The sequence below is a fragment of the Pseudophryne corroboree genome, chromosome 2 (genome assembly GCF_028390025.1).
Source record: "Pseudophryne corroboree isolate aPseCor3 chromosome 2, aPseCor3.hap2, whole genome shotgun sequence".
NCBI lineage: Eukaryota > Metazoa > Chordata > Amphibia > Anura > Myobatrachidae > Pseudophryne > Pseudophryne corroboree.
In genome coordinates this window covers 101901276-101916351 of record NC_086445.1, presented here as the reverse complement: position 1 = coordinate 101916351, position 15076 = coordinate 101901276, and the positions used below count along the sequence as shown (strand labels likewise).

The 15076-nt window shown below is 48.1% G+C and overlaps 1 protein-coding gene across 1 annotated transcript in view; it reads left to right on the top strand.

Moving 5' to 3' along the window:
• GUCY1A2 (guanylate cyclase 1 soluble subunit alpha 2) overlaps positions 1 to 15076 on the top strand; it is a 374872-nt gene that overhangs the window by 110027 nt on the left and 249769 nt on the right. Inside the window, exon 2 of the mRNA XM_063951569.1 lies at positions 5715 to 5776. Within this exon, the coding sequence (XP_063807639.1) occupies positions 5715 to 5776 (62 nt within the window). The remainder of the gene's footprint in view (positions 1 to 5714; positions 5777 to 15076) is intronic.

Below are 15076 nucleotides of genomic sequence, written 5' to 3'. Positions count from 1 at the left end.
TTTATTGAGGCAGTGTGCCCCCGTTACCAAATACCATCTAGGTTCCACTTCTCTAGGCAGGCGATACCGAGAATGTACACGGACGTCAGAAAAAGACTCACCAGTGTCCTAAAAAATGCAGTTGTACCCAATGTCCACTTAACCACGGACATGTGGACAAGTGGAGCAGGGCAGGGTCAGGACTATATGACTGTGACAGCCCACTGGGTAGATGTATGGACTCCCGCCGCAAGAACAGCAGCGGCGGCACCAGTAGCAGCATCTCGCAAACGCCAACTCTTTCCTAGGCAGGCTACGCTTTGTATCACCGCTTTCCAGAATACGCACACAGCTGAAAACCTCTTACGGCAACTGAGGAAGATCATCGCGGAATGGCTTACCCCAATTGGACTCTCCTGTGGATTTGTGGCATCGGACAACGCCAGCAATATTGTGTGTGCATTAAATATGGGCAAATTCCAGCACGTCCCATGTTTTGCACATACCTTGAATTTGGTGGTGCAGAATTTTTTAAAAAACGACAGGGGCGTGCAAGAGATGCTGTCGGTGGCCAGAAAAATTGCGGGACACTTTCGGCGTACAGGCACCACGTACAGAAGACTGGAGCACCACCAAAAACTACTGAACCTGCCCTGCCATCATCTGAAGCAAGAAGTGGTAACGAGGTGGAATTCAACCCTCTATATGCTTCAGAGGTTGGAGGAGCAGCAAAAGGCCATTCAAGCCTATACAATTGAGCACGATATAGTAGGTGGAATGCACCTGTCTCAAGTGCAGTGGAGAATGATTTCAACGTTGTGCAAGGTTCTGATGCCCTTTGAACTTGCCACACGTGAAGTCAGTTCAGACACTGCCAGCCTGAGTCAGGTCATTCCCCTCATCAGGCTTTTGCAGATGAAGCTGGAGGCATTGAAGAAGGAGCTAAAAGGGAGCGATTCCGCTAGGCATGTGGGACTTGTGGATGCAGCCCTTAATTCGCTTAACAAGGATTCACGGGTGGTCAATCTGTTGAAATCAGAGCACTACATTTTGGCCACCGTGCTCGATCCTAGATTTAAAGCCTACCTTGGATCTCTCTTTCCGGCAGACACAGGTCTGCTGGGGTTGAAAGACCTGCTGGTGACAAAATTGTCAAGTCAAGCGGAACGCGACCTGTCAACATCTCCTCCTTCACATTCTCCCGCAACTGGGGGTGCGAGGAAAAGGCTCAGAATTCCGAGCCCACCCGCTGGCGGTGATGCAGGGCAGTCTGGAGCGACTGCTGATTCTGACATCTGGTCCGGACTGAAGGACCTGACAACGATTACGGACATGTCGTCTACTGTCACTGCATATGATTCTCTCAACATTGATAGAATGGTGGAGGATTATATGAGTGACCGCATCCAAGTAGGCACGTCACACAGTCCGTACTTATACTGGCAGGAAAAAGAGGCAATTTGGAGGCCCTTGCACAAACTGGCTTTATTCTACCTAAGTTGCCCTCCCACAAGTGTGTACTCCGAAAGAGTGTTTAGTGCCGCCGCTCACCTTGTCAGCAATCGGCGTACGAGGTTACATCCAGAAAATGTGGAGAAGATGATGTTCATTAAAATGAATTATAATCAATTCCTCCGCGGAGACATTGACCAGCAGCAATTGCCTCCACAAAGTACACAGGGAGCTGAGATGGTGGATTCCAGTGGGGACGAATTGATAATCTGTGAGGAGGGGGATGTACACGGTGATATATCGGAGGGTGAAGATGAGGTGGACATCTTGCCTCTGTAGAGCCAGTTTGTGCAAGGAGAGATTAATTGCTTCTTTTTTGGGGGGGGTCCAAACCAACCCGTCATATCAGTCACAGTCGTGTGGCAGACCCTGTCACTGAAATGATGGGTTGGTTAAAGTGTGCATGTCCTGTTTTGTTTATACAACATAAGGGTGGGTGGGAGGGCCCAAGGACAATTCCATCTTGCACCTCTTTTTTCTTTTCTTTTTCTTTGCATCATGTGCTGATTGGGGAGGGTTTTTTGGAAGGGACATCCTGCGTGACACTGCAGTGCCACTCCTAGATGGGCCCGGTGTTTGTGTCGGCCACTAGGGTCGCTAATCTTACTCACACAGTCAGCTACCTCATTGCGCCTCTTTTTTTCTTTGCGTCATGTGCTGTTTGGGGAGGGTTTTTTGGAAGGGACATCCTGCGTGACACTGCAGTGCCACTCCTAGATGGGCCCGGTGTTTGTGTCGGCCACTAGGGTCGCTAATCTTACTCACACAGCTACCTCATTGCGCCTCTTTTTTTCTTTGCGTCATGTGCTGTTTGGGGAGGGTTTTTTGGAAGGGACATCCTGCGTGACACTGCAGTGCCACTCCTAGATGGGCCCGGTGTTTGTGTCGGCCACTAGGGTCGCTTATCTTACTCACACAGCGACCTCGGTACAAATTTTAGGACTAAAAATAATATTGTGAGGTGTGAGGTATTCAGAATAGACTGAAAATGAGTGTAAATTATGGTTTTTGAGGTTAATAATACTTTGGGATCAAAATGACCCCCAAATTCTATGATTTAAGCTGTTTTTTAGTGTTTTTTGAAAAAAACACCCGAATCCAAAACACACCCGAATCCGACAAAAAAAATTCGGTGAGGTTTTGCCAAAACGCGTTCGAACCCAAAACACGGCCGCGGAACCGAACCCAAAACCAAAACACAAAACCCGAAAAATTTCAGGCGCTCATCTCTAACATACATACACACTTATTGACACAGACACACTTACTGACAGACACCCCTTACAGTAATTCTGTTAGGAAGTGGTGTGTCTGTCAGTAAGGGCCTTACTGACACACACCACTTACTGAGACACCAATTACTGACAAACACTATTTACTGACACACACAAAACAGAAACTTACTGATACAGACCACTTACTGACAGACATTATTTACTGATACACACACACAGACAAACTTACTGACACAGACCACTTACTGACATACACTACTTACTGACACAGACCACTTACTGACAGACACTACTTACTGATACACACAGACAAACTTACTGACACAGACCACTTACTGACATACACACAAACTTACTGACACAGACCACTTACTGACAGACACTACTTACTGACACACACACAAACTTACTGACACAGACCACTTACTGACAGACACTACTTACTGACATGCACACAGACAAATAAACTTACTGACAAAGACCACTTACTAACAGAAATTACTTACTGACACACACAGACAAACTTACTGACACACACAAACTTACTGACACAGACCACTTACTGACAGACATTACTTACTGACACACACACACACACACACACTTACTGACACAGACCACTTGCTGACTGACATTACTTACTGACACACACACACACAGACAAATACACCTACTGACACAGATCACTTACTGACATACATTACTTACTGACACAGACCACTTGCTGACAGACACACTTACTGACACAGACCACTTACTGACAGACATTACTTACTGACACACAGACAAATACACCTACTGACACAGACCACTTACTGACACAGACCACTTGCTGACAGACACACTTACTGACACAGACCACTTCACCTACTGACACAGACCACTTACTGACAGACATTACTTACTGACACGCAAACAGACAAATACACCTACTGACACAGACCACTTACTGACAGACATTACTTACTGACACAGACCACTTGCTGACAGACACACTTACTGACACAGACCACTTCACCTACTGACACAGACCACTTACTGACAGACATTACTTACTGACACGCAAACAGACAAATACAGCTACTGACACAGACCACTTACTGACAGAGATTACTTACTGACACACACACGCTTACTGACACAGACCACTTACTGACACACACAGACCACTTGCTGACAAACTTACTGACACAGACCACTTACTGACAGGCATTACTTACTGACACACACAGACAAATACATCTACTGACACAGATCACTTACTGACAGAGATTACTTACTGACACACACAGATACACTTACTGACAGACATTACTTACTGACACACACAGATACACTTACTGACACAGACCACTTACTGACAGACATTACTTACTGACACGCACACAGCCAAATACACCTACTGACACAGACCACTTACTGACAGAGATTACTTACTGACACACACACACTTACTGACACAGACCACTTGCTGACAAACAAACTTACTGACATACACAGACAAATACACCTAATGACACAGATCACTTACTGTAATATGGGCCTGGTGTGCTCTGCCCCTACTAAGGTGTCGCACGTCCGAGGCATGCACTGTGCAATCCATAACCCACCTCTCCTCACAGAGAGCAGCCCACTCCCCCAGCGCAGGTCCTTCAGACAGGCCAGAGAGCGGAGCTTTTGTCTGTTGTGGCATGATGACGCGTTGGATTGGTCTGGGGCGGAGCTTCAACAGATATAGGGCGGAGCTTCAAGTGGTATGAGGACAAGCTCCGGACTGGTGTGGGGGGCGGAGCTTCGGCTGGTCTGGGGGCGGAGCTTAGACGGGATCAGGGGCAGAGCTAGTATGAAGACAGCTTCTGATTGATCTGGGGGCGGAGCTTCGATTAAACCAGGGGGCGGGCTGAGTTCCGGCGGGTCTGGGCAGCAGCGCATCAGAGTGTCAGACTGACAAGCCAAGGCCATGGGGTGTTATGCACAGTGGCCAGCTGGTGCTACGTTGGGCACCTTGGGAGGTGAGTGCGGTGAGCTGCTGGTGGTGACAGGATTATTTTTTTCCTGTCAACACTTGCTGCACCGCATTGGCTCCTGTGGGCCTATTTTCAATGGGGGGCCTGGAGCTGCAGCTCCATCTGCCCCATTGTTAATCCAGCCCTGACCGTGTCATTCGTTGCAGCAATCATCGCACAGAATAAGTAACTACAGGGCTGGTCTTGTTCTGCACAAAATGTGTTTGCAGCCGCTCTACTGCACAGGCGTTCGCACTCCTGCAAAGCGAAAATACACTTCCCCATGGGCGGAGACTAGGCATTTGCACGGCTGCTAAAAGTATCTAGCGAGCGATCAACTCGGAATGAGGGCCTAAATAATGTTAGCTTTCCTATTGCCCATCCCATTTAATTTATGACTATACCCTCTTAGACTCCAGACCCATCTCTTTCATCCATTCTGCCTGATCTTGAGCAACAAAAGCATTTCAAGGGCATCTCAAACACTACCTGCTCCTGTCTGCCTGGCACTGGATAATGCAGTACTGATTTTCTCATAAACAAACATTATCCAACGTTAGTAAACATTCCAGTCTGCCCCGGTTCTATAAATCTCATTTGCTCCATAATACGACTGTAAATCTAGTCCAACATTCTTCTTCATTGAATTCCACGTCTATCCTCTTTTTGCGTGGTCATACCACACATCCATCACCCTTATTGTAAACCAGATATGACTTAATCAGGTCAGGTTCATACATAGCCTTCTACGCTCTCACATAAATAGTAAATCAGATGCTATCAGACCTCATCCTCAGTACATTATCTGACTGAGAAAAAAAAAATAGGCTGAAAAAGAGAATCATTTTTCTAAAATACAAAATCAAAGGTTAAAGAGAACAAAAGAGAAATAATTCCGCTATTTTCATTGCTGGCAAAAGAATGTGGATCCTGGTTTCCTTGTGCCTACAGTAAGCGCTTCTTCTGTTTTTTTATTCTGCAGCCTCAGACTATTCAGCAGACGTTACAGAGAACATTGCAGTATTATGAGCATCAAGTCATTGGGTAAGGACAAACTCTAGAGAATATTAATAATAACTAACCACTCAAGTGGATCATTTTGTTCTGGGGACTGTTCAGTGTGTAATGTTAATGTTTTCCTCTGTAGGACAAAAGCTTATACAAATAGTAATGATTACAAAATGTCGTGGATTACTTTGCTGCATTATTTTCTTATTCAATTAAGTAAATGGGAAAAAAATATAACCTTTTATTTTTGTTCCAGAAAATAATGACCAAGCCCATCATATGTAATCTTTATAATAAAATCGAGTGCTGATAAAAAATGATGTCATCTTAGTGGCATGGCACTAAATAAAAATAAGAATACTGTATACTGCACTTCCACAGACTAAGGTCACACTCAAGGCACACATGCCCAGGGGGCAAATTCAGACTGGATCGCTGCAACGGCAGCGATCACAGTCTAAATCCCTTTGTGGAGTGCACACGTGCACCCCAGGAGACCATTGCGATGCTAACAGTATCCCTGGGTTGCGATCGCCTCTGCCTGATTGACAGGCAGAGCTGGTCGCGGGGCTCGAGGGTGCGTGCCAAGGGCGTTAGAAAACCGTTGACGGGGCACGGTCCGGGCAACGCAGGCATGTCCATATCGTTGTGGGTGCGGGACGTGGCAGCTGCGTGACATCACATGCAGCCACTGCGTCCCGGGATGCGACTGGTAGCTCCCTTCCAGTGCGCAGGAGCTGCGCAGGCAGGGAGCTACTCGCCGGGTGGAAAAGCAATGCTGCCGTGCGATGCTTTTGCACGCTTGCGTGGGAGAGGGCTCAGCCAGGCATGCAGGGCGGACTAGTGCTACTGCTGGGCGTCCCCCCGCATGTCTGAGTAAATGATCATAGATGTGCTAAATGTAAAGTAGAAAGAGCCCTATTTTTATTTTATTTTTTGCTTTAATTTGCAACCTAAAAAGTACATTTCTGCAGCAGGTTACATTAGTTTCCACAGGGAAACATTGGGGTGTAGAGTGGATCTTGATCCAGAGGCACCAACAGGCTAAAGCTTTAGGCTGTCCCAGGATGCATTGGGGCCTCCTCTGTAACCCAGCCTCCAGGCACTGTGATCTCAGTTTGCACTGGGCATCCCTGAAAAAGCTTTTTCTTCAAAACTGGGCTGTCAGCGCTGTATGTTATGGTGACACTTCAGCGCTACAGATCCATCACCTCCCAAGTGGTGTCTCATACTCCCGCTGGCTCAGTTCCCGGGTACTTGCGGCGGAGACGCTCCAGCTTTAGGCACACGGTCGCAGTCGCTCTCCTTGTTCACGTGGCTGCTACGTGGAGGAGTAAGAGGGTTCCCCAGGTGGGACCCGCCATTAAATCGCATTCCGTCCACGACCTAGGGAGACGGGTCGCAGTGCTGGCGTGGACACTGTCACCGAGCAGGGACCCCACTACACAACCTGGGCGTATTGAGTACAGGTCGGGTGTACTAACACCCAATTTAATAAGGCTCACAGTACCCGGGGTGGAAGTCCAGCATAGGGGAGTCTGCGTTTGACCTGTAGCACCTCCCCTGGCCCAGTGCGCCATCTACTGCAGATTTTCCCGCCCTGGAGCTGCCTCACACTGTTCCTCACTCCCTGACTGAGACACTGGGCACCATCTTATAAGCATAGTTGCAGCTAGTCTCTGGGACTGCAGGGCAAGGTCTCTCTTGTAAAGCCACCTGTATACAGTGCTGTGACTTTACAAACACTTGAGTATTCTACATGTCTTTATACAGACAGCGTTAGCTAAGAAAAAGTGTACCTATTACAGGATATATTGTACGAGTATATATATCTGTACATATAATAGTCCAGTGCAGTTTTATTGTCATAATAATTATCTGCATTGCCTGTGACTGTGTGTGCCTGTATCTGCTGTGTGGTTTCACTTTCAGTGTTTCCCAGATATATCTATCACTATATTCTGTACCCTAAGGGACTAGGTACGTCAGGGTCATATATATAGTGAGTCACAGTATTTACCTATTACGTGTATTCTACTGTGTGTCACATAATACTGGGGTGTTGTGTACTGTGTCTACAGTCACATACTAACTGATTTATTTGCAGGTATTGTACTATTGTCTGGCTTTATCATACTAATTCGCTCTGTTGTTGCATTTGTGTACAATGTCTAACAAGAAGTCTGTGGATGCTCCTGCATCATGCAGAGCATGTGTCAAAGATTTACCGGAGGGGAAAGCTGTGTATGATGGTCTGTGTACTATGTGTCATACATCTCCCAGTCAGCCCGCAGCTCCTGTAACCAATCAGGAGTCACCCTGGGCTGCGTTCACAAATCTACTGGGACTCTGGTGGAACACCTTACGCTCCCTATGGGACCACCTGTGCCATTACAGCCACAAATTGTCCCTATGGTTAATCCGCCTTGGCCAGAAAATTTGTCTAACTAGCTGCAGCAATTAAATCAATCCTTGGTCAGACAAAAGTCTACTCTACTCTGGGTCATCTCTGCGGGCTGCTTCCTCCTCACAATCCACGAATCTCTCAGGTGTTTTTTTTCCATTGAAGAGGACGGGGGGCACACTGTCCTGTCAGACACTGAATCAAGTGTTAATGACAAGGATACGCCATTGCAAATTGATGTCCCTGCCCTTGTGGTTGCTATTAAGCAGATCCTACAAATCACTGATGATGAGAATTCCACTACTGTGGCTAAGAAAACTGATATGTTTAAACGGCAGAAAGTGGTTAAGAATCTATTACCCCAGTCTGGCCATTTAGTGGACATCAGGCAGGAGCCCTAGTCTGATCCAGGGAAGAAATTCCCTCTGTCTAAACAGACCTTGGCTTGCTATCCTCTCCATGCAGAGTTACAGTATGTAACAAGTGGGAAACTTCACTGCCGGTGGATTCTCATGTCACCCGCCTAGTGGTGTTGTCCACTCTGCATGTCACCACTGTCACTTCACTGAAGGAACCAACAGATAAGCTTGTTGAGGGATGCCGGAAATCAATTTACTCCATTACAGCTGCTGTACATAGACCCACTATTGCGACCTCTTGGGCTGCATAAAGAATTGAAGCATGGGTTCAGGCATTAGAGGAAGAGCTGCCCAAGGATATATCTGACAATGCCAGACAATACCTGTCTCACATTACCACCGCCGCCTATTTCATTCAGGAGGTGTCCTCTGAGGCGTGTGTGTTGGCAGCCAAGGCATCAATTACCTCTGTCCTGGCTCGCCGTATTCTGTGGTTGAGGTCATGGAAGGTGGACATAGACTCCAAAAAGACCTTGGAGGTACACTTCACTGGGGACATTTTGTTTGGGGAAGACTTGAATAAAATTGTGTCTGAATTAGCAACCGCTAAGACTGCTTTTCTCCCAAATATTAATCCTTCTGCACAGAAGGTAAAAGGTGCTGTACCACCTTTCGTTCCTTGTGGCCTCAAGGAAAAGCAAAAGGTCAGGCATGCCCGAGACAATCTCGTGCTCCAAAAACCACCAAACCCAAGGCAAAGCAGTCCTGGGCGGCCTGTCAGCCTGCTTCTTAACAAGACAAGCCTGCCGCATGACGGGGCGGGCCTCCCCCTTGGGGACCCCAGGGTGGGAGGCTGATTTCTGAAGTACACCCAGGTCTGGTTAAAGAACACTTCAGATGCATGGGTGCGGGAAGTTGTCTCTCATGGGTATGCAGTCTCCTTCAAGAGATGTCCCCCTCACCAGTTTTGCACCACAGTTATCCCTACGGATCTGTCAAAGGGACAAGCTCTGCAAAAGGTTGTGGGTTCCCTCCTGAATACAGGAGTGGTAGTGTCGGTTCCTCTGGCCCAGAGAGGCAGAGGTTACTACTCAACCCTGTTTCTAGTTCCGAAGCCCAATGGGTCTTTCCGGCCTATACTCAACCACAAATCCCTGAACAAGTTTGTGAGAGTGTCCAAGTTCCGTATGGAAACACTGCACTCGATTGTACTGGCAATGATACCCGTAGACTATATGGTATCCCTGGATATACAGGATGCGTATCTGCATATATCTTTTGCCATGTCGCATCAGCAGTATCTGCGGTTTGCTATTGGCAACCTCCATTATGAGTTCCAGGCTCTGCCATTTGGACTGGCTACAGCTCCTCAGATCTTCACCAAGGTCATGGCCGTAATGACGGACAATCTCCTTCGCCAGGGAGTCAGGATCCTGACGTATCTGGACAACTTGCTGATTCTGGCAAACTCCCATGATGTCCTCCTCAGTTATTTGCAACTGACGGTAAGCTTCCTATAAGCCCTGGGGTGGCTCATCAATTGGAAGAAATCCTCGCTGGTCCCAGCTCAGAGCATGGTGCACCTGCAGAGGTTAGTCTTTTCCAAGTGGGATGGCCTACCTCATTGGATCAGATCTCACATGATCACTTTGACTCTGGAGGTTCGTCTGTCACTGACCTGGTGGCTACATGACCCGCAATTGAGCAGGGGCCATCCCTTCTGGATCCCCGACTGGGTCCTGTTGACAATGCCAGTCTGAGGGGATGGGGTGCAGTGTTGGAACAACACTCTTTTCTGGGTGAGTGGACCAAGGAGGAGTCACTCCTCCCAATAAACATTCTGGAGTTGCGGGTGGTGTTCAATGCATTGACTCTCGCCCTGCCTCTGGAACAGAACAAGCCTGTTCAAGTACTGTCAGACAATGCCACTACGGTGGCATACATAAATCATCAAGGCGGCAATCGAAGATGCATGGCTTTGATGGAAGTGTCAAAAATCCTTTGTTGGGCGGAGCGCCATCTGCCAGCAATATCGGCAGTGTTCATTCCGTGCATCCTAAACTGGTAAGCGTACTTCCTCAGTCACCAGGACATGCACGCCAGAGACTGGAGTCTTCATCCAGAAGTCTTTCAACTCCTAGTGGACAAGTGGGGGCTACCAGATGTAGATCTGATGCCGTCTCAACACAATCACAAGTTTCTGGTCTATACATCAAGGACCAATGATCCCCAAGCAGCATTCCTGGATGCACTGGCAATTCCATGGAACTTTCGGATGCCCTACGTGTTCCCTCCAGTGTCACTCCTGCCCAGGGTCCTGCGGAAGTTCAAACAAGAAGGAGGATTTCTACTTCTAGCCGCTCCAGCGTGGCCAAGACGGCATTGGTTCTCAGACCTGCAGGGTCTATCGACAGAGCGTCCTCTTCTACTTCCTCAGCGCCCAGACCTCCTCATACAGGGCCCTTGTCTTTATCCGGACCTGGCCAGGCTGGATTTGATGGCGCGGCCCTTGAAGCATCACTCCTGATAGCCAAAGGATTCTCTGAGGCGGACATCCATACTATGTTAAAAGCCCGTAAACCGGCTTCAGCTCGGATTTATTGCAGGGTCTGGAATTCTTACTTCACCTGGTGTGCTGATAAGAATTATGATGTGTACAGATTCAGAACTTCCAGAATTCTGGCTTTTCTGCAAAGAGGCCCGGACTTAGGCCTTCGTCTGGCCTCCCTCAAGGTTCACATATCTTCCTTGTCGGTATGGTTTCAGAGAAAGATTGTGTCTATACCTGACGTTCATACATTCACTCAGGGTGTCTTACAGATTCAGCCTCCCTATGTCCCTCCTGTGGTCCATGGGATCTGTCTGTTGTCTGAATGCCCTGCAAGAGTCTCCATTTATTATTATTATTTATTCATTACCAGTTATTTATATAGCGCACACATATTCCGCAGTGCTTTACAGAGAATATTTGACCATTCACATCAGTCCCTGCCCCAGTGGAGCTTACAATCTATATTCCCTACCACATGTACACACATACAAAATCACACTAGGGTTAATTTTGTTAGGAGCCAGTTAACCTATCAGTATATGTTTGGAATGTGGGAGGAAACCGGAGTACCCGGAGGAAACCCATGCAAGTACGGGGAGAATATACAAACTCCGAACAGTTTGGGCCATGGTGGGAATTGAACCCATGACCTCAGTGCTGTGTAGCAGTAATGCTAACCATTACACCATCCGTACCGCCCGTTTGAACCTCTTGAGATGGTGGGGGTAATTCTGAGTTGATCGCAGCAGAAAGTTTGTTAGCAATTGGGCAAAACTATATGCACTGCAGGGGGGGGGGGGCAGATATAACATTTGCAGAGATCGTTAGATCTGGGTGGGGTGTATTCAAACTGAAATCTAAATTGCAGTGTAAAAATAAAGCAGCCAGTATTTACCCTGCACAGAAACAAAATAACCCACTAAAATCTAACTCTCTCTGCAAATGTTATATCTGCCCCCCTGCAGTGCATATGGTTTTGCCCAATTGCTAACAAACTGGCTGCTGCGATCAACTCAGAATTACCCCCGGTGGACCTTAAATGGCTCACGGACAAGGTCTTGTTTTTACTGGTTATTGCCTCTGCTAGAAGGGTGTCGAACTTAGGCGCTTTGTCCTGTCGTCCACCCTTTCTAATGTTTCATCGTGACCAGGCAGTTCTTAGAACTCACCCAGCTTATTTACCTAAGGTGGCGTCATCTTTTCACCTAAACCAAGAGTTTGTGGTTCCACCCTTTATCTCTTCTGATTTGTCCCCCAAAGAGCTGTCTTTGGATGTGGTACGGGCTCTCCATATATATGTGGAGAGAACTACCTCTATCAGGAGGTCAGACTCCCTTTTTGTCTTGTTTGGTTTTCACAAACGTGGCTGGCCTGTGAATAAGCAAACTTTCGCCAGATGGATTAAAATGGTGATTGCACAAGCTTATGCGCAGGCTGGTCTCCCAGCTCCTGCTGCTATTAATGCCCATTCTACTCAGTCTATTGGACCTTCTTGGGCGGCTCGCCATGGCGCATCCGCAGAACAATTGTGCAAGGCAGCTACGTGGTCCTCTGTGAACACGTTTATTAGGTTCTTTGTCTTTGAAACTTCCGCCTCCCAGGATGCTTCCTTTGGACGCTGGGTTCTCATACCTGCTAAGGCGCGTCCCCTCACTTGAGTAACTGCTTTAGGATGTCCCCGATGTTTCTCTGTGGAAACCAATGTAACCTGCTGCAGAAAAAGAGAGTTATGGCAGACTAACCATTGTTAACTCTCTTTCTGCGAGGTATATTGGGTTCCGCAGGGCACCCACCCTGACGCACCTAGCTTCTATGGGTTTATATGGCATTAGCTGCTGGTCCCTTCTCCTGTCGTGAGAATGTGGTTCTATGTGACTAACATATACCTTCTCTCTTACCTGCTCCTGCATTGGACTGGTTAACGAAACTGAGGAGACCCCAGTGCATCCTGGGACAGCCTAAAGCTTTAGCCTGTTGGTGCCACTCTACACCCTGATGTCTCCCTGTGGAACCCAATGTACCTCGCAGAAAGACAGTTAACAATGGTAAGTCTACCATAACTCTCCTTTTTAATGATAATTTAGCATTATTGTTATGATCCAGACACTCAGGTCAGGGGAGATCTTATACTGTGAGACCTGAGTACCAGGATGTAATGCTGGAAAGGGGAAACGGAATGGGAATAGCCCCTGGCGCCCTACCTCCGTTGTCTTACCCGTGCTGTCAATTCACTCTTGCGAGACTATGGTTTCTTGGGCCCATGGCAGCCGCATTTGAAGGGCGGATTACGTCTGCCCAACTCCGATGCCCCCTCAGGTCTTAAGGAGAGACAAAGAGTGAACCGAGGCAGGGTAATAACAAGGGGCCCTCTAACTAAACAACAAGGCCAGGGGCTATTGGCTAACCTGAAACTAAAAGTATGCGCGGCTTACCGCCAGGGAAAAGAACAACCAAAATAATCCACTTGTCCACTCTCCTACACGGCACCGCCGAGTACCGGAGAGGACTATGGAAGCGGAAACCTCCGCAAATGCTCCAATGCAAGAAAATAATACTAAAGCGGCCTAGGCCGTAACACGCGGCAGGGCCGCCACTCACGAAACCAAGTGGGAACCTAAATTGACTGCCACAGGAAAATGAGGACCAGGAGAACTCCTTGGGACCAGATGACAAACTCCAAGATTTCAGGGACTCAGAGAACTGGAGAGACCGGACACAGCAGACCAGGAACAGACGTTCACCAAACATGAGCAGCATGCAGGAAGCTATCACCGGCGTCTGTGTGATGCACTGAGGAGGCATTTAACAGGGAACCCTCCAATAAGAGCACAGAGCCTAATTACAATAAATGTCGTGCAGCTGCCTTGCTGCACGACCAGAGAACATGTGTGAACACTTAATTAATCAATCCCTGCAACGGGGAACGCGGTCCGCCTGTGGCGTCCCCGTTGCTAAGGTCCCAGCGGCTCGGTGCGCCCGGCGTCCTAGCGTTGCTAGGGACCCGGCGGCTCAGCGCGCCCGGCGTCCTAGCGTTGCTAGGGACCCGGCGGCTCAGCACGCACGGCGTCCCTAGTTGCTAGGCGCCGGGCGGGCAAGGAGGAGGGTGCAGCGGCCGCGGTCGTCGCTTGGAGATGGACCGAGCGACGCCACGGATCGCGGCGCCTAACAATTATGGTTTTGCTGCTCCAATAAGTGCCAGTCCTGGTGAAGAGCTGGAAGCAGATTAAAAGCACAAGCGTCATCAGGAGTCGACAGATACCCCTTTCACACCACACAAATACCCCAGTAAATTGCCGGGTCGACGCGGGTCGATGTGTGGTGTAAAAGTTGTAAGTCCTGAATTCCTGGGTCGCCTGACCCAGTATTTCAACCCGGGAATAAAACAGGGTTATTGCCGGGTCAGCTACGGTGTGAACGGGTAACCCAGGTTGATGAGATCCGGGACCCGTTCACAGTATGGAGGAGGTGGCGTGGAGATGATCTCATCTCCAAGCACTGCCTCCACACCTGCCCTTGATGACGCAGTCACAGCCTCCACTCCCGCTCCCAATGGCATCTCAACCCATCATTCGTTACCTGTAGCAGACCACTCTGCCTCTAGGACGGGACGTCACTTCATGCAGCTGGGAAGCTGCTGATCCCTAATATTGAGACATCTACATCAGGTAAGGAGACTGTGTCCAAATAAGGGAAGGAGCTACTTTATGTAACTGTTTTTTATTACCAAAGAACAAAAAATCTGTCTAATCGTCCCGCGTGTCGCGCAGTCTGAAAAAAAGGCTGCCCTATAGTTCCCGTGGCCAGGAACAGTGTTTCTCCAGAACACCACAAATTGCTAAACAAAGAAAAATTTTGGCTACGGGTACCATCAGGCGCCTAAATTCAATGAATGTCAAAGTGCTTTCATGCAGAATATATAAAACCAAAAACAAATATACAACCCTTAAGGTCGACGTGAAAGTCCAGTTCTCACTCCTCACACTTCCTCCTCTTATTGTGATAGCATGTAAAACAGAGGGGAG